Source organism: Callionymus lyra, chromosome 2 (assembly GCF_982586985.1).
Source record: "Callionymus lyra chromosome 2, fCalLyr1.hap1.1, whole genome shotgun sequence".
Taxonomy (NCBI): domain Eukaryota; kingdom Metazoa; phylum Chordata; class Actinopteri; order Syngnathiformes; family Callionymidae; genus Callionymus; species Callionymus lyra.
In genome coordinates, this window is record NC_141819.1 from 6,950,658 (window position 1) to 6,973,341 (window position 22,684).

The 22,684-nt window shown below is 41.1% G+C and overlaps 2 protein-coding genes across 3 annotated transcripts in view; one reads left to right on the plus strand and one right to left on the minus strand.

The window, feature by feature from the left end:
- Positions 1-183: 183 nt before the first annotated feature.
- med16 (mediator complex subunit 16) lies at positions 184-12,650 on the plus strand. Of its 2 annotated transcripts, XM_087783339.1 has the most exons (16): positions 184-361; positions 1,327-1,502; positions 1,580-1,687; positions 2,787-2,956; positions 3,027-3,308; positions 5,485-5,634; positions 5,715-5,820; positions 5,957-6,112; positions 7,290-7,516; positions 7,576-7,782; positions 8,775-8,985; positions 9,055-9,188; positions 9,945-10,137; positions 11,084-11,303; positions 11,376-11,453; positions 11,521-12,650. In XM_087783339.1, the coding sequence occupies exons 2-16, from the start codon at positions 1,364-1,366 to the stop codon at positions 11,645-11,647; spliced, it is 2,508 nt and encodes an 835-aa protein (XP_087639465.1). In that variant the 5' UTR covers positions 184-361; positions 1,327-1,363; the 3' UTR covers positions 11,648-12,650. The 2 variants fall into 2 exon arrangements, with proteins under 2 accessions (XP_087639465.1, XP_087639466.1); XM_087783340.1 differs by lacking the exon at positions 184-361 and having other exon boundaries at positions 1,331-1,502; positions 11,084-11,453.
- Positions 12,651-13,684: 1,034 nt separating this feature from the next.
- Positions 13,685-22,684, minus strand: part of grin3bb (glutamate receptor, ionotropic, N-methyl-D-aspartate 3Bb) — a 94,485-nt gene continuing 85,485 nt past the window's right edge. Inside the window, exons 4-9 of the mRNA XM_087783342.1 lie at positions 21,205-21,350; positions 19,822-19,937; positions 18,113-18,264; positions 16,562-16,726; positions 16,411-16,478; positions 13,685-15,073 (exon numbers count right to left, since the gene is read on the minus strand). Coding sequence (XP_087639468.1) covers positions 14,041-15,073; positions 16,411-16,478; positions 16,562-16,726; positions 18,113-18,264; positions 19,822-19,937; positions 21,205-21,350 — 1,680 coding nt within the window. The 3' untranslated portion in view covers positions 13,685-14,040. The remainder of the gene's footprint in view (positions 15,074-16,410; positions 16,479-16,561; positions 16,727-18,112; positions 18,265-19,821; positions 19,938-21,204; positions 21,351-22,684) is intronic.

A 22,684-nucleotide genomic window follows, 5' to 3' on the forward strand; every position in this document is an offset into this window, starting at 1 on the left:
TTTAAAAAAAAGAACCAGCCGTTAAACAAAAATGTTATATCCTATACCATGTTATTAAATACTTATTATTGCTCCTCTCGAAGAACGGAAGTAGAACGAGCGTTGTTTAAACCGAGCAGGCACACGAGCGGGCACCTCTCTGAGGCGACTGGGGTCCTGATGCCAGTGTGTCTGAATGGACGATGTCAGAACAATCGTAAACTGCAGCTTTTTTTACAAACGTTTAAACGCTTAAATCACTTTATCTTATCGCGTTATAACTTCTTGGATGCAGCTCTCTTCACCCACCACGGCTTTTGAATCGGCATTTAAAAGTAGTTTAGAGATTGACTCGCATTACTTGTGTTGGTCGTCATTCAAGGTAAGCTATTGTTAGTAAATAAACTCTTTTTTTCTCAAGTTGATTGGAAATAAAACACATGTTCGTAAAAGGTTTTTGATCCATTGAGGATTATTAGTATAACCGCTGAAGTTAAAGAAATAGGGAGAATTTTAAGACGATTAAAAAAAAAGAAGTAAGTTTAAATAATTCACATCTAAAAGTAAATGTTTTTTTAAATTATTATTCTGATTAATGATGTTTTAGTCCGTGACACCAACAGCTGCACAAACACAAATATGGATTTATTTTAGGAAGAAGTTTCGAAGATGGTATTTGGTTATCAAGTTATGCTTACTATAGCTGAATACATTGTATCGTGAGCTGAATACATCGTATCGTGAGCTGAATACATCGTATCGTGAGATGAATATTTCGAATCGTGAGTTGAATACATCGTATCGTGAGCTGAATACATCGTATCGTGAGATGAATATTTCGCATCGTGAGTTGAATACATCGTATCGTGAGCTGAATTCATCGTATCGTGAGCTGAATACATCGTATAATGAGTTGAATATATCGTATCGTGAGCTGAATATTTCGCATCGTGAGTTGAATACATCGTATCGTGAGCTGAATATATCGTATCAAATCATATCGTGAGCTGAATATATCTAATCGTGAGTTGAATACATCGTATCGTGAGCGGAAAACATCGTATCGTAAGCTGAATGTATCGTATCTTGAGCTGAATATATTGTATCGCGAGCTGAATGTATCGTATCTTGAGCTGAATATATCGTATCGTAAGCTGAATATATCGTATCGTGAGTTGAATATATCGTATCGTGAGCTGAAAATATCATATCGTAAGCTGAAAATATCGTATCGTGAGCTGAACATATCGTATCAAATCATATCCTGAATATATCGTATCGTGAGCTGAATATATCGTATCGTGAGCTGAACACATGCTTACCAAGGCGAATAACTTTCTTCTTCAGGCGAGAGGTGATCGTCGCCTCTTTCTTGGCCGGAACCATGGAGCTGGCGTACGTCTGTGAGTGGGAGAAGAGGCCCAAAAACACCCACTGTCCTTCCATCCCTCTGGTCTGTGCCTGGTCCTGCAGGAACCTGGTGGCCTTCACCACCGACCTGAAGAACGATGACGACGACAAAGGTTGGACAGAGAAAATATTAGGGGAAAGTTTGTCAGAAAAGCGTATGATTTCATGTAACTCTGCTGTTGTGTTTCAGATGTCAGTCACATGATCCACATTATTGACACGGACCACCCATGGGATGTTTACTCCATCAGCTCGGGTCATGCTGAGGTCATCTCATGTCTAGAATGGGACCAATCGGGTAAGAAAAATATTAGAAAACTAGAAAGAGTGCATTTCTAGAAGAAAATGCAGTGTGAATGCTGGCCCTGCTGTGCAGTAGTAGTAGTAGTATTAGTAGTAGAAGTAGTAGTGGAAGTACTAGTGGAATAAGTAGTTAAAGTAGAAGAAGTGGAATTAGTAGTAAAAGTAGAAGTAGTAGAAAAGTAGAAGTAGAATTAGTAGTAGTAGTGGAAGTAGAAGTAGAATTAGTAGTGGAAGTGATAGTAGAAGTAGTCGTGGAAGTATTAGTAAAAGTAGTAGTAGTAGTAGTGGAAGTATTAGTGGAATAAGTAGTTATAGTAGAAGAAGTAGATTAGTAGTACAATTAGAAGTAGTAGACAATTAGAAGTAGAAGTAGTAGTAGTATTAGTAGTAGTAGTGGAAGTGGTAGTAGAAGTAGTTGTGGAAGTAGTACTAAAAGTAGAAGTAGTATTAGTATTAGTAGTAGTGGAAGTATTAGTGGAACAAGTAGTTATAGTAGAAGAAGTGGAATTAGTAGTAAAAGTAGAAGTATTAGAAAATTAAATGTAGTAGCAGAATTAGTAGTAAAATTAGAAGTATTAGAAAATTAGAATTAGAAGTAGAAGTAGCAGTAGTATAAGAATTAGAAGTAGTAGTAGAAGTAGTTGTGGAAGTAGTAGTAAAAGTAGAAGTAGTAGTAGTATTAGCAGTAGAGGTAGTAGTGGAAGTAGTATCAGAATTAGTATTGGAAGTAGTCGTGGAAGTAGTAGTAAAAGTACAAGTAGTAGATCAAACTGGAAGGAGTTGAAACATGAGTTGAAGATTCTCCCTATTGAAATGAATGGGGTAGAAAAAGAGGAATAAAAGATAAGAGTGAAAGAGAAAAGAAAGCTAGAACACTGCCCGCATTTCGGAAACAAGCTGAATTGATAAACGTTTGAATGGTTCAAATTGGATAAAAATTTGTGGGAAGAGAAGTGGCACAAAGTTTAGGTCAGAAGAAAACCGGATCTCAATTGTGTGAATGCTGGGTCGTCTTCACACAATGAATGCTTCCCAGCATTCACACAATAATGATTAGAATCCAGAGAAGGCACTGAAACGTTTCTTGTCTCCAGGGTCCAGGCTGCTGTCTGCGGACGGCGACGGACAGATCAAATGTTGGTGCATGTCGGATCATCTGGTCAACAGCTGGGAAAGCTCTCTGTCCAGTTCTCTGGACGGAGATCCCATCGTCGCCCTCAGCTGGCTGCACAACGGGGTCAAGCTGGCGCTCCATGTGGAGATGGTAACACCAGAGCCTTCGCCTGTTAGCGGCTCGAGGTGATAAACTTCTGTCACTGCTGTCTTGCTTTCAGTCGGGGTCGACCAACTTCGGCGAGAAGTTCTCCCGGGTGAAGTTCTCGCCGTCGCTGACTCTGTTCGGCGGGAAGCCGATGGAGGGCTGGCTGGCCGTGACCGTCAGTGGCCTGGTCACCGTCTCGCTGCTGAAGCCCGGTGGAGCTCTGCTGACCGCCAGCGAGAGTCTGTGTCGGCTGCGAGGGCGAGTGGCGTTGGCCGACATCGCCTTCACCGGAGGAGGAAACATCGTGGTGGCGGCGACCGACGGCAGCAGCTCGTCTCCCGTGCAGTTCTACAAGGTCAGCTGGGTTCAGTGTTGTAGCTGTGATGTCATCGATACTGGTGTGGGGGAAAAAAAAGGTTGAGCTATATACAGTATATAGAATTTTAATACCAATATTTTAAAATCATGAGTTATTTTTATCGTAGGTTTTATTTCTATCAAAAGAAGTGTGTGTAAAATAAAACCATTTTTTCGAATTTTGATATAGTTTTACCATTAACATGCAAATATTTACAGCCTTTGTTGATTTTTGTGTTTCAAATAACTTTCCGGCCGCTAGATGGCAGCAGTCATCATGTCCTCTTCAGCTAAGAAACACTGATCGTATCGTGAGTTGAATATATCGTATCATGAGTTGAATATATCGTATCATGAGTTGAATATATCGTATCGTGAGTTGAATACATCGTATCGTGAGTTGAATAGATCGTATCGTGAGTTGAATATATCGTATCGTGAGTTGAATATATCGTATCGTTAGTTGAATATATCGTATTGTGAGTTGAATATATCGTATCGTTAGTTGAATACATCGTATCGTGAGTTGAATATATCGTATCGTGAGTTGAATATATTGTATCGTGAGTTGAATATATCGTATCGCTAGTTGAATACATCGTATTGTGAGTTGAATATATCGTATCGTTAGTTGAATACATCGTATCGTGAGTTGAATATATCGTATCGTGAGTTGAATATATTGTATCGTGAGTTGAATATATCGTATCGTTAGTTGAATACATCGTATTGTGAGTTGAATATATCGTATCGTGAGTTAAATATATCGTTTCGTGAGATGAATACATCGTATCGTGAGTTGAATATATCGAATCGTGAGTTGAATATATCGTATCGTGAGCTGAATATATCGTATCCTGAGCTGAATATATCGTATCCTGAGTTGAATATATCGTATCGTGAGTTGAATATATCGTATCGTTAGTTGAATATATCGTATCGTGAGTTGAATATTTCGTATTGTGAGTTGAATATATCGTATCGTGAGCTGAATATATCGTATCCTGAGTTGAATATATCGTATCCTGAGTTGAATATATCGTATCGTGAGTTGAATATATCGTATCGTGAGTTGAATATATCGTATCGTTAGTTGAATATATCGTATCGTGAGTTGAATATATCTTATCGTTAGTTGAATATATCGTATCGTGAGTTGAATACATCGTATCGTGAGTTAAATATATCGTATCGTGAGTTTAATATATCGTATCGCGAGTTAAATACATCATTTCGTGAGATGAATACATCGTATCGTTAGTTGAATATATCGTATCGTGAGTTGAATAGATCGTATCGTTAGTTGAATATATCGTATCGTTAGTTGAATATATCGTATCGTGAGTTGAATAGATCGTATCGTTAGTTAAATATATTGTATCGTGAGTTGAATATATCGTATCGTGAGTTAAATATATTGTTTCGTGAGATGAATACATCGTATTGTTAGTTGAATATATCGTATCGTGAGTTGAATAGATCGTATCGTTAGTTGAATATATCGTATCGTTAGTTGAATATATCGAATCGTGAGTTGAATATATCGTATCGCGAGTTGAATATTTCGTATCGTGAGTTGAATATATCATATTGTGAGTTGAATATATCGTATCGTGAGTTGAATATATCATATTGTGAGTTGAATATATCATATTGTGAGTTGAATATATCATATTGTGAGTTGAATATATCGTATCGTGAGCTGAATATATCGTATCGTGAGCTGAATATATCGTATCGTGAGCTGAATATATCGTATCGTTAGTTGAATATATCGTATCGTGAGCTGAATATATCGTATCGTGAGCTGAATACATCGTATCGTGAGTTGAATATATCGTATCGTGAGTTAAATATATCGTATCCTGAGCTGAATATATCGTATCCTGAGTTGAATATATCGTATCGTGAGCTGAATATATCGTATCGTGAGTTAAATATATCGTATCCTGAGCTGAATATATCGTATCGTGAGTTAAATATATCGTATCCTGAGCTTAATATATCGTATCGTGAGTTGAATATATCGTATCCTGAGCTGAATATATCGTATCGTGAGCTGAATATATGGTATCGTGAGCTGAATATATCGTATCGTGAGCTGAATATATCTTATCGTGAGTTGAATACATCTTATCGTGATAGTAACACTACAGTCCATCCTCTCGGTTCAGGTGGTGGTCAGCGTGGTCAGCGAGAAGTGCCGCATCGACACAGAACTGCTGCCGTCACTGTTCCTTCGCTGCACCACAGACCCACTGAGGAGGGAGAAGTATCCTGCCGTCACTCACCTGAAGTTCCTGACCCGGGAGAACTCTGAGCAGGTGGAGAACCAAAGAAGAGATGGAAGACGTAGACCAGATGTAACCCACAGAGATTAAGATGGTTATCTTTCGTGTCCCAGGTCCTGCTGTGTGCGTCCAATCAGAGCGGCAGCATCGTGGAGTGTTGGTCTCTGAGGAAGGAAGGACTTCCTGTCAACAACATCTTCCAGCATCGATCACCAGTCGGTAAGAGTCGCTTCTCTCCGGTCATGGATTCATGCTTTCTTAACTTCAAACGGATCTTTAGACTTCATCTCTTTTATTATTGCATCTTTTACGTTGTATTCTTTTAACCTGAGCGAATGAATAACCGTGCGTCCAGTCCTGGACAAGCAGCCGACCATCCTGAAGTGGAGGATCCTGACCACCACCAGCGACATGGAGCGAGTGTCGGCCATCGCTCTGCCCAAACTTCCCATCTCCATATCCAACACTGACCTGAAGGTGGCGTCAGATACTAAGTTCTGCCCGGGACTCGGTGAGTTGAATCTCCTCTTGATGAATATAAACGTGTTCGGAAAAAAAAAAAAACGTTGATGTTAACATGATGATGGGAAACAAAACATCATCACTACACACATCAAGCTTTCAATACTGGTTAGGAACTGTCAGTACACTGATGTATCACAATATTTTATTCACAATACTGTATCGATATTCAAGAGAACTGTATCAACTTAAAAAATATGTATATATAAACAAGAGGGAGATTATTATTGTCTTATCTATTTGCTTTCAAATCACATTTTATTTCAATATTAGTTCATCTATGGTTTATATATTAATAAAGTGTCGGTAAAATATAAAACCTTTTGATTTACAATTAACATTTAAATATTGACAGCGTTTGTTCATTTTGGTGTTGCAATTGAACTTCCGGCCGCTAGATGGCAGCAGTCATTACGTCCTCTGCAGTTAAAGCAACAGTAAAAATCATGCAAGATCGCGACGATGACTGTGGACGAGAGGATACAGTGACTCCAGCAGCTTTTAAAGCTGATGTTTGGACATATTTTGGTTTGAAAACAAATGAAAGCAGTTACGACTTCGTCAAGAGTCATGTGGTCTGTAAATACTACAACACCAGAGTCAAGTACTCGACAATACTACACATATATACTTTTTACTACACTGGCCCAACACCAGAGTCAAGTACTGGACAATACTACACATATATACTTGATAATACACTATTACAACACCAGAGTCAAGTACTGGACAATACTACACTTCTTTACTTGTACTACACTATCACAACACCAGAGTCAAGTACTGGACAATACTACAAATATATCCTTATTAATACACTATCACAACACCAGAGTCAAGTACTGGACAATACTAAACATCTATACTTGTACTACAATATCACAACACCAGAGTCAAGTACTCGACAATACTACACATCTATACTTGTACTACACTATCACAACACCAGAGTCAAATACTCGACAATACTACAAATATATCATTGTTACTACAGTATCACTATATATCGTATCGCCAGATTCTTTCCAATAATCACTCCATTAATACATACAGCATATGCCTCGCAAGTATCCGATCAGAAGTTGAAGTTTTTGAACGAGCTATTATGTTGTTTTTCTGGGACAAGAGTAAAGAAAATGTTTTATTTTGTTTAAATGTATTTTCAGGTTTAGCTCTTGCGTTCCACGACGGCAGCATCCAGATCCTCCATCGTCTCTCCCTGCAAGTCATGGGGGTTTTCTACGGATCCTCCTCCACGTCGGGACCGGGTCAGCGGGCCGGAGACGAAAGTTCCATCAAGCGCCAGAGAACCGGGGGGCCCATCCTGCACTTCAAGGCCCTGCAGTTCTCCTGGACGTCCCTGGCTCTGGCCGGCGTGGACAACCACGGGAAGGTGAGGAAGGACGGCTCCGGTCCGAAGCGAGACGACTCACCGCTGCCGTCCCTGTTCAGCTCCACATTCTGCGGGTGTCGCCGTCCATGGGTCAAGTGCTGGAGATGAACACGACCCTGCGCCACCTGCTGTTCCTGCTGGAGTACTGCATGGTGACGGGGTACGACTGGTGGGACGTCCTGCTGCACGTGCAGCCCAACATGGTCCACAACCTGGTGGAGAAGCTGCACGAGGAGTACATGAGGCAGAACCAGGCGCTGCAGCAGGTCAGCACGGCATCATGGGATTGAGAGTTTGTGAAGTTGAACAAATGTAGTTTCTCTTAAATGACCAGGTACAACTTTTAGTTTTTCTTCCTGGAGACGTATTTTCCTTAAGTCAGGAAATAGATTCAAATATTATTCGTTGTGGTATGTGGTATAATAATTCTACTACTTCTACTACTCCCACCACTACTTCTACTACTACTTATTCCACTTCTACTTCTTCTACTACTTCTACTACTCCCACCACTACTCTGCTACTTCTACTACTAATTCTACTACTTTTAATACTCCCACTACTACTTCTACTACTACTTCTTCTACTTCTAGTACTTATTCTACTACTTCTACTACTCCCACTACTACTACTTCTACTCCTTCAACTACTTCAACTACTTCAACTACTCCCATTACTACTACTTCTACTACCAATTCTACTACTTTTTCTACTTCTACTACTCCCACTACTACTTCTTTTACTTCTACTACTACTTCTAATTCTATTTCTACCACTACTTCTACTACTACTTATTCTACTACTTTTACTACTCCCACTACTACTTCTTCTACTTCTACTACTACTTCTAATTCTATTTCTACCACTACTTCTACTACTTCTACTACTTCTACTACTACTTCTTCTACTTCTACTACTTATTCTACTACTTCTTCTAATATATAGAATATATATAGAATTTCTAAAAATTTCAAACAAATGTTCTACTTGCCCTATTGTTGACTAAGTGTTGGGATTATTTTCAGAGTAATCTGTTCTTTTTAGAGTTATAGACAAAAATGTTTGTTCATTTTAATGTAGCGACTGGAGCTCAGTTGTCTTCGTCTTCATCTTCGTCCAAAAAGACACTTAAAAACATCCAAATACCTTCATATACTGCTCAACCATAACGTTTTAATTTTAGGTGAACCATCACTTTACCATGAAGGTTTAATGAGGGTCTCAAAGATTTGTGTCTTATACAAAACTTCTCTTTCAGGTCCTGGCCACTCGCATCGTTGCCGTGAAGGCGTCTCTGTGTAAACTGTCCACTGCGACGGCGGCCCGGGCCTGCGACTTCCACGCCAAACTGCTGCTGATCGCCATCAGCTCCACCCTCAAGTCCCTGCTGAGGCCCCTGACCCTCAACCCCGCCGACAAGAGTCCCGGGGACCGACTGGCCGAGATCTGCGCCAAGAACATCGACCCGGGTGAGGCGGCGCGAGGACGAGGCGCCCCGCCAGAGATAAGACGACGCTCACGGTTCCGTGTCTCCTCAGACATCGACAAGGTCATGCTGAACCTGAAGACGGAGGAGTTCGTGCTGGACGGACCCCCGCTGCAGTCGCTGCAGCAGCTCATCCAGTGGGTGGGAGACTTTGTTCTGTACCTGCTGGCCAACCTGCCCAACCAGGTGAGCGGCTTCTTAATCTTGTCTTCATTCAATTATTTTATAAAACGTGTTTTTTTCAAAGGTCAAAATGTCAATCGTAAAGACAAGTTGACGAAATATAGATTTGATGTAATAACGTTTTTTTTTTTCTTCAATCCATATCGACTTCAACAATTAATATTTAGAATTACAGTAATACTGAGTATTTAAAATAAGTACCAGATAAGATTACAGCGATGGCTTCACAGTGAAATCCTGCAAGATCGTGACAGTGACTGAGGACAAGAGGATACAGTGACTCCAGCAGCTTTTAAAGCTGATGTTTGGACATATTTTGGTTTGAAAACAAATGAAAGCAGTTACGACTTCGTCAAGAGTCATGTGGTCTGTAAATACTACAACACCAGAGTCAAGTACTGGACAATACTACACATGTATACTTGTTACTACACTAGCACTATATATCATTTACCAAAGCTTAAAAAAGTTCAACCTTAAGATTTGTTTTATGTGACGTCATCTTCTTTTTGTCAGAATTTATTAAAAAAAAACATAAAGTAAACTATCTGTATAGTTACTGGTTTTCAACCACTCTTCTGTCCATCTCACTCCCTCTCATTGAACTCGGCTCTGCATCTGCTGAGAGTACTTTTAAATAGTAGATCATTAATACTTCGTTTGTTTCATTCCACATGATACTAGACCATGTGACTCTGTGTTTATCGAGCGCTGGAAGATATTTCAGTGCTCTGGTCTGACCCCGTACCCTCGCTGCAGGGCTCCATGGTCCGACCCGGGTTCGGCTTCATGAGGGACGGGGCGTCCCTGGGGATGCTGAGGGAGATGCTGGTGATGATCCGCATCTGGGGTCTGCTGAAGTCCGGCTGCCTGCCCACCTTCACCGCCACCTCGGACAACCAGGACAGCATGCAGCTGCTGTTCCGCCTGCTGACCAAGCTGTGGCTGTGCTGTGAGTTTTTATAAAGCTGCTCTGAAATCTGGGCGAACAAGAGGTTACGAGAGGCCATGAGGACGTCATATGAGCTTAAGCCCCGCCCACTGAACACGCTTTCTTTTTCTGGAGATGCAATCTTGTTGACCATAACCAAACCCACTCTGCTGTGATTGGTCAAACGTGGAGGTCTGTCTGACCGCGCGTCATCAATGGTCTCCACCACCAAGGGACTCGTTGTATAAACAAAGCGGGGCATGATAACGGCTACTTCTACTACTTCTTGTACTATTTATTCTACCTCTACAACTTATTCTACTTCTACTACTAATTATTCTAATATACTTCCACTACTAATTATTCTACTTTAGTTCTACTACTAATTATTCTACTATACTTCTACTACTACTACTACTTCTACTACTAATTCTACTACTATACTTTTACTACTAACTCTACTACTTCTACTTCTTCTATTTTTCTACTACTAATTCTACCACTAATTCTACTACTCCCACTACTACTTCTTCTTCTAATTATTTTTCTACTCCTACTACTACTTCTTCTACTACTTTTACTTCTACTAATAAATCTTCTACTACTACTTCTACTAATAATTCTACTACTACTTCTACTACTAATTCTCCTACTATACTTCTACTTCTAATTCTACTATTTCTACTTCTTCTACTCCCAGTAATACTTCTACTACTATTTCTACCACTAATTCTACTACTTTTTCTACTTCTACTACTAATTCTACTACTCCCACTACTACTTCTACTTCTTATTGTTTTTTTCTACTCCTACTACTACTTCTTCTTCTACTACTTTTACTTCTACTAATAAATCTTCTACTACTACTACTTCTTCTACTTCTACTACTTGAATGTGTTCCCTAAAGCTTGTAGATTGATCTTGGGTTCTTAAACCCGTGTGTGTGTGTGTGTGTGTGTGTGAGCAGCCCGGGAGGACGGACCCCCTCAGGACCCCGACGAGACCCTGATCGACGAGTGCTGCCTGCTGCCCAGTCACCTGCTGGTGCCCAGCATGGAGTGGCTGCCGGTCAACGACGGCGTCATCGTGAAGCTGCAGGGGAAGCTGCCGCTCAGGCTGCAGTTCGGGAAGACCCTGTCGCTGCCGGGACTGGGGTCCCCGTCCGTCCCCATGGACGCCTTCACCAGGTACCCCCCGAGTGTGAGCCCCTGCTGTGGTGGGTTCAGAGTTCAAAGTTCAGTGTGTGTGTGTGTGTGCAGGAGTGGACAGAAGATGGATAATCTTCGCTGCATCCACATGGGCGTCTGCCCCACGGAGGAGAGTAAAGCCTGCACCAGGTGAGCCCACGACCCTCGACCCTTGACCCGGTGTTTCCCCAGACTGACCTTGAGACGTTGCCTTCAGGTGCGGCTGCGTCACCATGCTTCGCTCGCCCAACAAAACCAACGCCATGAAGCAGTGGGAGCAGCGCTGGATCAAGAACTGTCTGTGCGGAGGTTTGTGGAGGAGGATACCAACGGCAAGCACTTGAACGCACCACGGCCGGTCGTGATGAAGGGGACGCGTCGACGTTCAGGACGCACTTGAACACACCACGGCCGGGCAGGATGGAGAGGACGCGTCAACGTTTTGGATGCACTTGAACACACCACGACCGGTCGTGATGGAGACGACGCGTCGACGTTTTGGATGCACTTGAACACACCACGGCTGATCGTAAAAGAAGAGGACGAGTCAACGTTTAGGATGCACTTGAACACACCATGGCTGATCGTAAAAGAAGCGGACCCGTCGACGTTTTGGATGCACTTGAACACACCACGGCTGATCGTAAAAGAAGCGGACGCGTCGACGTTTAGGTTGCACTTGAACACACCACGGCCGGTCGTGATTGAGAGGACGCGTCTACGTTTTGGATGCACTTGAACACACCACGGCTGGTCATAATGACGGGGACGCGTCAATGTTTAGGACGCACTTGAACACACAGGAGGAGAAACCTGAACGCATCACCGCTGGAAACGCTCTAACCGTTGGACCCGCAAGGACGTGAAGCACCTGAACGCATCAAACAATTTGCAATCATGGACCCTGAACGCATCACAATTGAAATGGAAATAAACACCTCGACCTATTTTAAGAAAGTCACCTGTCGAATCAGCCAAAATGGTAAAATGAATCACCTGAACGTGGCACGAAACGAAAACTGATGTTGAACGCACCACAGCAAAATACAAGAATGCAAAAGAACAAAAGTGACCCTGAACACACCACGGTGTATTAATATTTGTAGCTATGAACCATCTGGTCGTACCAAGACATAGTACTTGAATGCACCACAGACACGTAAAGATGAATAAGAAATGATGAATCGTGAAAACGGCAGGAAATTGAATGAGAAAATACATACCAAGATGGAGTTCCCTGAACACACCACCGAAGATAATGAATTATGATGTGTGACAACTGTTATGTGGAACTTAAGATTCTTTTTTTTATTTTACGTTTCATTAAAATAAGATGGTTTGATGCTATTTTTTACATTATTTTTAAATAAAACCTGTTGAACATTAGTGTGAATCTGGCGATAAGATTTATTGAACGTGTTTTTCTTTTTATTTATTTTTGGGCGTTAATTCAATAAAATACTTATAAAGGTTGATAGAAAGACAAACTATAACGTGTGGAGAGATTGTTTAGTTTGATGCCATCTACCGGTCATAACGTGACACTACATTTTTTTAAAAGTAATTTTAAATGATTTATAGTCATGTTGAATTATTTTAACGTTGTATATACATTTCATAGCAACAAAAGGTTTTGCATAATAAGCACAAATCTATGCTTCCTTCTTTACATTAAGTTTCTTCAAAAAAATAAAAATAAAATACATTATTTTCTTTTCATTACTGCCACCACATGAATGTGTTTTTCAAGCACCATTGCAGTGCATTGTGGGTAATATACAGCTCTGAATACTTCAGCTGCTTTTGAATGGACAGAAACTGAGAAAAATAGAAGTTTTTTATTTTTTTAAAGGCAAAGTAACTCAAGACCAAGAGGTTTTATTTGATAGAACACATATTTTTATTTTGAATATCTTCCAACGAAAAGGGAAGTTGAAGAAAAATATCAACCAAACATAAAAAACACCTGTTCAATTTGTTGTAAACATCCAGAAGAGAGAGGTCAGGTAATGTAGCACATTAGGGTCCCCCAAAAAACTCACTATAACTAAACGATGCAAAATTCCATTTTTTTTTTTTTTTTCGTAAGGAAGCTGGAGAAGCTGCTGGCCGTGTGCCAAGAGTTGAAATTTCTGCGACGAATTTTCAGTTTTCGGCGCCGACGAGTTTACATTCATCTAAATACTGGAGCACGACTTCAGCTCGACGCTGGACATTCAACTTCACTACGAGTCAGAAGAACCGTTAATTACATCACGATATTCACCTGCAGCCGCTACAGTCGACGCGGAGGAAAGGAACGAAAAACCCTGAAAAAATGTGGCACCATTTTCCCAAGAAGCAAAAATATGATATAAAAAATATAAATATGTGATCTTACAAACGTGAGATGGGATTTTATTACGAAAATAATATCATATATATTTGAGGGGGGAAAAAAAGCCAGAAGATAAAGCTAAAAGTTCAGTCTGGGGTTCCTCAGGGATAAAGCATGGGACCTTTGTTGATTTGAAACCATTTTAAAAAACTACTATGAAATCGTCGCTTACTTCTCGTCCCTTTTAACCCAATTGAGAAAAAACGAAATATCCGTAAATTTCACGAGAAAACCATTTTGTTTGTCCGTCAAAGTGACGGTATTTATATTAGCTATCAGACCGGTTGACTCGCTTGACATCTTCATCGGTCGATTCAAAGGAAGCCGATGGACCCGCCATGTGCCGAGGGTCCCGTGACATCACCTCCTCTCGTTGGTCAGTCTGTTGGGTAGGGGCCGGACCTTGGACAGGACTTTGTGTGGGGGGTCCGTCATGGTCATCACGCACTTGGTGTTGGCGGGGTAGGACGTGATGGTGGTGACGGTGGGAGCCGCGACTTTGGACGCCGCGACCGCGGACGAGAACTTGGACGAGATGGCCGTCGCCGCCGTCATGGTCGCCGACGCAGTCCATTTGGATGACGTCGTCGTCGACAGCATCACTTTCGACGCCATCGTCGTCGTGGTCGTCGTCACTTTCGACGACATCGACGTCACAGCGGTCGTCGTCGCCGACGCCGTCCCTTTCCATGGCGGCGGCGACGCCGCGGCGGTCACGGCGGACGGCGTGACCTTCGTGGCGGTCGCTGTGACTGCAGTCATTGTGGCTATGGCCGACACCTTCGTCGATATCACGGCCGTCGCCGTCGTGGCTGTGATCGTGGCCGGGTTATTAGCCGTAACCGTCGCCACGGGCTTGGCCAGAGACGTCTGGATCTCGGCCCTTCTGGCCAAAGCCACCTTTAGCTTTTCTCGCATCTGTTCGATCTGCTCCTGGAGCTCCTGGAGCTCGCCCGGCTTGGGCGGCGCCACGGGAGCCGGCGGTTCCGCCGAAACCGTCGCGGTCACGCGTGACCCGAGTCTGGAGACGCCTTGCGAGGCTCCGTTGGCGGGCGCGGCCGTGGAAGGTTTGTTAGCGGCCGCCGAGCGCGACAGGATCAAGCCGGCGAGAGAAGACGTGGGTCCGCCGTTCTCGCACGGTCTGCTAGCATTGGAGGGAGCCTCCTCTTTGTCCTTGGACACCTTGGCCTTGGCGTCGGAGGCCGCCAGGCGGGCCAGCAGGCGGCGAGTGTTGAGGGTCTCCAGATTGAAGTGAACCCGTTTGAAGTCCCTGGCGTCTTTGGCGGCGGCTTCCGCGGCGTCCTTTTCCGTCTCGTTGTTCCACTTGGCCGACGTTCCCGGCGGCGGCGGCGCCGGTGGTCCTGAGGGGGGCTGAGCTCTCTCCAGGTTACAGCTGCAAACACAGTGGCAGAAGAAACAAAGAAGGTTTTATTCAACGACAGAGCAGGTGTGTCCCTGACATGCTACGATTCTAGATGCTATGGTCTGAGCTAGTGGAGCAGCGGTTAGTGTCGCCTGGCGGCAAAGATGGTTGCCGGTTCGCTTCCAGGTAAGAGGGGAGAGTTTGAATGTTCTCCCCGTGTTGCATGGGTTTACTCCGGGGACTCCGGTTTCCTCCCACAGTCCAAAAACATACAGAGGTTGATTGAGAATTCGTAAATTGTCTGTAGGTATGAGTGTGTGTGTGAATGGTTGTCTGTCTTTGTGTGTCCTGAGAGAGACTGGGATCCGGTCCAGGGTGTCCCCCGCCCTTTCACCTGAAGAAACCTGTCAATAATCTGTCAATAAGCCACATGTGTTCTTGTTATAACTTTAATTAAAGTTCAACTAATGTGTGTCATTGCGTGTGTGTTGTTGTGATGTGTGACTCTATTGTATCATCAGTGTGTGTTTGCGAAAAAAATTCTCTTATTGACATTAGAAAACGATCTTAAGCTCCGCCCACTGAAAACACTTTGTTTTTCTGGAGATTAAATCTTGTTGACCATAACCACACCCACTCTGCTGTGATTGGTAAAAAATGGAGGTTCTTCACCGCGCGTCATCAATCCCGGAAGTCTCCACCTCCAAGGGACTTGTTGTATAAACAAAGCGGGCGTGATTACAGCTGCAGGAGGAGTGAAGCCATTATTACGTCATAATGGACTCTCGTAACCTCTCGTTCGCCCAGATTTCAGAGCAACTTTATAAAGTAATAAGTTGAAAACATGGTCATGATGAGGAACTTACTGCGTCTTGGAGATAAAGAACATTTACTACATGTCAGTCAAGAGAGTTTGAGTTTATCATTAGTTGTCTTTTTGGTTCCTTTAGCATTAAGGCAGTTATTTACGCTGCCGTCTCCACCGTCTCAACATCATTGATGTCAAGTTTAAGAGCAGCATCTCTGTTTCCTACTGAGTTCACTTAAAAGCTTTATTATATGCATTTTTATCGTGTTTCTTTTCATCTTAAGGATGTGTTTTTTATATCTTCTTGCGCAACATTTGAAAACATCCGGCTTTTAGTTGCATTATCGCCCCCTCCTGTCCCGGAGACCGTCTTCCTCGGCACGTTATCCTTTACGCTTGTCTGTCCTGAGATTATTCTGGAGGCTATAAATCCGTAAACATTCATAGATAAGCCTCATCGTTGTATAAGCCTCAGGGTTAGAAGTTAAAGTAGTAGATTTTTAGTTTGGTACATTTTTCAACCCGTCAGAGACATGGACGTGACGAGGACAGAACCAACCTTTTCTCTTTCTCCGCCCGCTGTCGCTTCACGTCTTCGTACGTCATGTTCAGAGCTCGGTGGATTTTCTGTCCGAGAAATCAACCGAAAAACAGATTTTTAAGAAGATAAAAAGGCGACCTTGAGTCTCCAGGTACTGGACATGAGTTACCTGTGAGGTGTGCAGCCAGTACTTCAGGTTCTGACGACGACGGATGTGCGGCAAGACCAGTCTGTAGAACCCGTGTTCACCGGCGAGGGTCAGCAAAGCTCCGCCCACTCCAACGCACAGCAGCACGAAAAGGCCCGAAAAGTGGCTGATGCCCATTTGAAGAGTCTGGAGGCAAGAAAGAGGTGTTAGCAAACCAGCGCTAACGACAAGAAGTACAGCTAGTACATCTTCACGGTACTACAAGATATACAACTAGTACATCTTAACGGTACTACAAGAAACACAACTGGTACATTTTCATGGTACTACAAGAAATACAACTAGTACAGCTTCACGGTACTACAAGATATACAACTAGTACATCTTAACGGTACTACAAGAAACACAACTGGTACATTTTCATGGTACTACAAGAAATACAACTAGTACATCTTCACGGTACTACAAGATATACATCTAGTACATCTTCACGGTACTACAATAAATACAACTAGTACATTCTCATGGTACTACAAGAAATACATCTTCATGGTAGAACAATAAAAACAACCAATACATCTTCATGGTACTACAAGACATACATCTAATGCATCTTCACGGTACAACAAGAAATTCATCTTCAATTTACTACAAGAAGTACAACTAGTACATCTTCATGGTACTACAAGAAATACATCTTCAAGGTACTACAATAAATACAACTAGTACATCTTCATGGTACTACAAGAAATACAAAAAAACATCTTCACGGTACTACAAGTAATACAAGAAATACATCTTCACGGTACTATAAGAAATACAACTAGTACATCTTCATGGTACTACAAGAAAAACAATCAATACAAATTCATAGTACTACAAGAAATACAACTAGTACATCTTCATGGTACTACAAGAAATATAACCAATACATCTCCAGGGTACTACAAGTGATACTATTGATTCTTATTCAGCTACAATCAAAGTGCTTGACTTCACATCAGTTGTTTCTGCTCAAACCTTTATAAAATCAACTTCTTCCACAAACACACGGTGAAAAATGAGTAATATTTTAACCACAGTATCCGTGCTATACTAGCACATATAGCTTCACTCTGAATTGTACTATACCGTCCCTGCTACCTCAAGTACTTATACTTCCACTTCTGCCAAAACTGTCACTATCTATTATTAATAATACTAGTACAAGTACAAACACGACTCTTATAAAAAAGGTTTACAACCACTGGTGCTACTTATGATGATACTAGATCACATTCATTTCTAATTCTACAAAAACTACATTAAAGGTTAATCTTTAATTTAATGTAATAGTTTAAAAGTTTTTTTGTAAACAATTCTCATGTCGTGGCTTCAATCCAAGATGGACGTTACAGTCGAGCAGTATTTGGAGGTATTTGGCTGAGTAGAAAATGAGTGAAATCTTCATTTTTCAGTTGAACCATCACTTTAAACTGAAGGCTCCAACACATGACCAGCAGGGGGCAGCACTTCCCCAGCAGAGACGCCTCTTCCACACACAGTGACGGACCAGAACCGTGACCCACTGACCTCTGTGACGGCGAAGACTCGGTTCCCGCACGGAACCACCTTGTACCACTTGTCGTGCAGCAGGTCCATGTAACCCTCGGACTTGTACCTGCTGATGAACTCGGAGATGTTGGAGCTCAGAGGAGAGTTCTGAGGGAGACCGATGCCGTAACCTGCAGAAGAAGAAGTGGTTTTATATGACATTAAAGTAGGTTCAGTGTTGAATTATTTGAATAAAAATAAAGATAATGATACAAGACACTGTTATTACTTAATATCACGACAGTGTAGAGATTATTATTATTAATAAACCATGTATTTTGGACGCACAAATTAACTTTTAACTCACATGTGTGACAAACAATGACATTTAAATCTATATACTGTAAACTAGATTCAACCCCTATGAGAGTATAAGTGAAAATCAAACATATAAACCATATAATGTACAAATATATGATGATATATTGTCAGATTTATAAAAATCTTTCCACATCCCGATACGTATCTTTAACCTCTTGTACCTTCAGGGCAGGAACCCTGAGGCAGGATTGTAGCTTCAGTGGAATTCTATCAAATCTGTGGATTTAGGTTGAAAAACTTTGACCACGAGTCGTGTTGCTTAAAAATCAAGAAGTAATATTTCATTATGACATGTGGAGAGAAGTTAGAAAATTGAATTAAACTCACTGATTCATTTATGTACATTAAACAAAAAGATACAAGTCTTTCTTTTGGCTTCACAATAACTTTAGACCCTTTGGCAGATTGAATTGATTTGAAAGGGTAACTAATGTGTGTGTGTGTGTGTGTGTGTGTTTGTGTGTGTGTTGTTGTGATGTGTGACTCTATTGTATCATCAGTGTGTGTGTGTGTTGTTGTGAAGTGTGACTCTATTGTGTCCTCAGTGTGTGTGTGTTGTTGTGAAGTGTGACTCTATTGTGTCATCAGTGTGTGTGTGTTGTTGTGAAGTGTGACTCTATTGTATCATCAGTGTGTGTGTGTTGTTGTGAAGTGTGACTCTATTGTATCATCAGTGTGTGTGTGTTGTTGTGATGTGTGACTGTATTGTATCATCAGTGTGTGTGTGTTGTTGTGATGTGTGACTCTATTGTATCATCAGTGTGTGTGTGTTGTTGTGATGTGTGACTCTATTGTATCATCAGTGTGTGTGTGTTGTTGTGATGTGTGACTCTATTGTATCATCAGTGTGTGTGTGTTGTTGTGATGTGTGACTCTATTGTATCATCAGTGTGTGTGTGTTGTTGTGATGTGTGACTCTATTGTATCATCAGTGTGTGTGTGTTGTTGTGATGTGTGACTCTATTGTGTCCTCAGTGTGTGTGTGTTGTTGTGATGTGTGACTCTATTGTGTCCTCAGTGTGTGTCAGTTTGTACAAAACTCTCTTTTCATCGAAATATTGAAAATTTTATCTATTGGTGCATTTTTTGTTTTTTGTGTTGAAAAAAACCTGTAGATTCAAAGTGTGTGTCGCATATTTGTCTATCTTGGTTGTAATGTTGTGTATAACCTGACAGGAAACTATAGCTGTTTGCAATGTGACAAAATCAAACAGTTGACAGAAGCTAGTTTTGCTACTTTATCGAATAAAAACCAGACATAAAGATCTAAGATACTATAGTCACAAGCTTTATCTAGACTTTTTAAAATATTTTTTTTATTTTCTTGGACAGGAGTTGTGTGTCGACAAGCACCATCATGGAGTTACCTTCGATAGCAAACGGCTTCCCGACAGTCGCCAGCTTGCACTCGGCGTCGATGGAGACTTCGTAGTCCAGCAGAGCCTTGTCCATGATGAAGGCATCGAGCTGAGGAGGATCTGCCCTTCAACACACACGGACGTGGTCACTACAGCAACCGTGAGCGCCATCAACGGCCAGAGGGCAACCATAGTTTCCAATCCTCATCTTTATATCTTCGTTCTTTACTTTGTGTTGACGTTACTTTGTTCTTGTTAGTTATATAACACATTTGTTGATGTTACTTTGTTCTTGTTAGTTATATAACACATTTGTTGATGTTACCTTGTTCTTGTTAGTTATATAACACGTGTTGACGTTACTTTGTTCTTGTTGGTTATATAACACATTTGTTGATGTTACCTTGTTCTTGTTAGTTATATAACACGTGTTGACGTTACTTTGTTCTTGTTGGTTATATAACACATTTGTTGATGTTACTTTGTTCTTGTTAGTTATATAACACGTGTTGACGTTATTTTGTTCTTGTTAGTTATATACAGTAACACGTGTTGACGTTACTTTGTTCTTGTTGGTTATATAACACATTTGTTGACATTACTTTGTTCTTGTTAGTTATATAACATGTGTTGACGTTACTTTGTTCTTGTTAGTTATATAACACTTGTTGACGTTACTTTGTTCTTGTTATTTATATAACGCATTTGTTGACGTTACTTTGTTCTTGTTAGTTATATAACACGTGTTGACAATACTTTGTTCTTGTTAGTTATATAACACGTGTTGAGAATTCTTTGTTCTTGTTAGTTATATAACACGTGTTGACGATTCTTTGTTCTTGTTAGTTATATAACACGTGTTGACGTTAATTTGTTCTTGTTAGTTCTAAAACACGTGTTGACGTTACTTTGTTCTTGTTAGTTATATAACGCATTTGTTGACGTTACTTTGTTCTTGTTAGTTATACAACACGTGTTGACAATACTTTGTTCTTGTTAGTTATATAACACGTGTTGACGTTACTTTGTTCTGGTTGGTTATACAACACACATGTTGACGTTACTTTGTTCGTGTTGGTTATATAACACATTAGTTGACGTTACTTTGTTCTTGTTAGTTATATAACACGTGTTGACGTTACTTTGTTCTTGTTAGTTATATAACACGTGTTGACAATACTTTGTTCTTGTTAGTTGACGTTATATGTTCCTGTTAAAAGCGTTTGCAAAAGCGACACCAAACCCCCACAGAAGCGACGCCGGGGAGCGGCCGGTCGCGGCCGTCCATTAATCGAGTTTGGAAAGAGTCGTTGGATCGATGAAACACGAGAGACTCGGAATCAAATTAACTGAAATAATTAAATAAACCATCAAACTCGCATCACATCTTACTTGAGAGTGGCGACGCCCTGGGGAGTGGTGGGCTCGTTGAAGCGTCGCATGTATTCGTGCATCTCTGGGAAACTTTTCTTCATGTAGTCCTCGGCGCTGCTCTCGCGCACCGTCCCGAAACGAAAGCCCTGGGAAGGATGATGAAGCTGCTCCAGGAAGAAAAAAAAAAACATCATCAGGAGTTTGAAAGAGTTTGAAAAAGGGATTCAATTTAGTCGCCGAATATTGGCGTCAGAGGTCAGCTGACTTGATTAACCTTCATTTTCACATGGAATTATAATTATTTGAAGCTCATAATTCACTATCAATCGTGTCTTTATCTCCTCATCTCAGGGTAAAGATTTCAAACTTCATTAACTGTTTTTGTGGTTCCTGATATGAACTGTGAGCCCTGAGAAGAAACTTCCGTATCATACCTGAGCGAAGAAGCAGATTCATTAACATGTAGTTATTCTCTCACAGACAGTTTTATCAATAATTTGATACTCTTCCCAACATTCACTTTCGAAGTATTTGAAATAGCAAATTGTGTACAAACGGTGTGTGTCAGAAAATACCTAAATGTCTTTTAAACCAGACAAATGAAGTCAAAACTATCTTGAATTCTTTGGTGTTTTTGTTACGCAGGAGTTGCAACAAATGAATTAATGTGTAAAAGGTTTTCTGTGAGGGAAGTGTTGGTGACCCAGAAAAATACTCCATGATACTGTATTGGTTCAAATCACTACGTTATAAAGGAGTACTACAGTAACTACATCACCCCATATTATGATATAATAGTATCCATAACTTGTACTTATGATATAGTACAAAATATCACTCTTCTGTACTGCACAAATGTATAGTATACTTTATTTATATATTTAAAAATACAAATAACATTTATTACATAATCTCCAACTCTCCTGACATGTAGTAAATGTTCTTCTTCTCCAAGACACAGTAAGTTCCTCATCATGACCATGTTTTCCACTTATTACTTTATAAAGTTGCTCTGAAATCTGGGCGAACGAGAGGTTACGAGAGTCCATTATGACGTAATAATGGCTTCACTCCTCCTCCAGCCAGCTGTAACCCCACCCCACTTTGTTTATACAACGAGTCCCTTGGAGGTGGAGACTTCCAGGATTGACGACACATGGTGACAAACCTCCATGCGACCAATCATAGCGGAGTGGGTGTGGTTAAAATTCCTTTCGTTCAAGGGTTTTGTTTGCTGACCCGGATTTAAAAGCGACTGAACCACCAGTGACATTAGCTTTGTAGTATAACAGAGTCGACTAAACTTTAGGATCTTATCTTGAAATCCTGAAACAATGTTGAACAAAACACACAAACTAATTTTGTTGCTAAAATTACATTTAAGTTACACTATAATAGTGACTTCACCTGACACAGTGTTTTATTTATAGTATTATTTGTATTCATGTTCTGGGGCGCATCAGCAGCTTCCTTCCAACAATACCCACCCAGATGGAAT

Bases quoted from the DNA above. Each gene is read 5' to 3' on its own strand.
- med16 (XM_087783340.1), top strand. From the start codon at position 1,364: ATGGAGCTGGCGTACGTCTGTGAGTGGGAGAAGAGGCCCAAAAACACC. The intron at 1,503-1,579 runs GTTGGACAGAGA...GTTGTGTTTCAG, and splicing joins GAACGATGACGACGACAAAG to ATGTCAGTCACATGATCCAC. The intron at 10,138-11,083 runs GTGAGTTTTTAT...GTGTGTGAGCAG, and splicing joins GACCAAGCTGTGGCTGTGCT to CCCGGGAGGACGGACCCCCT.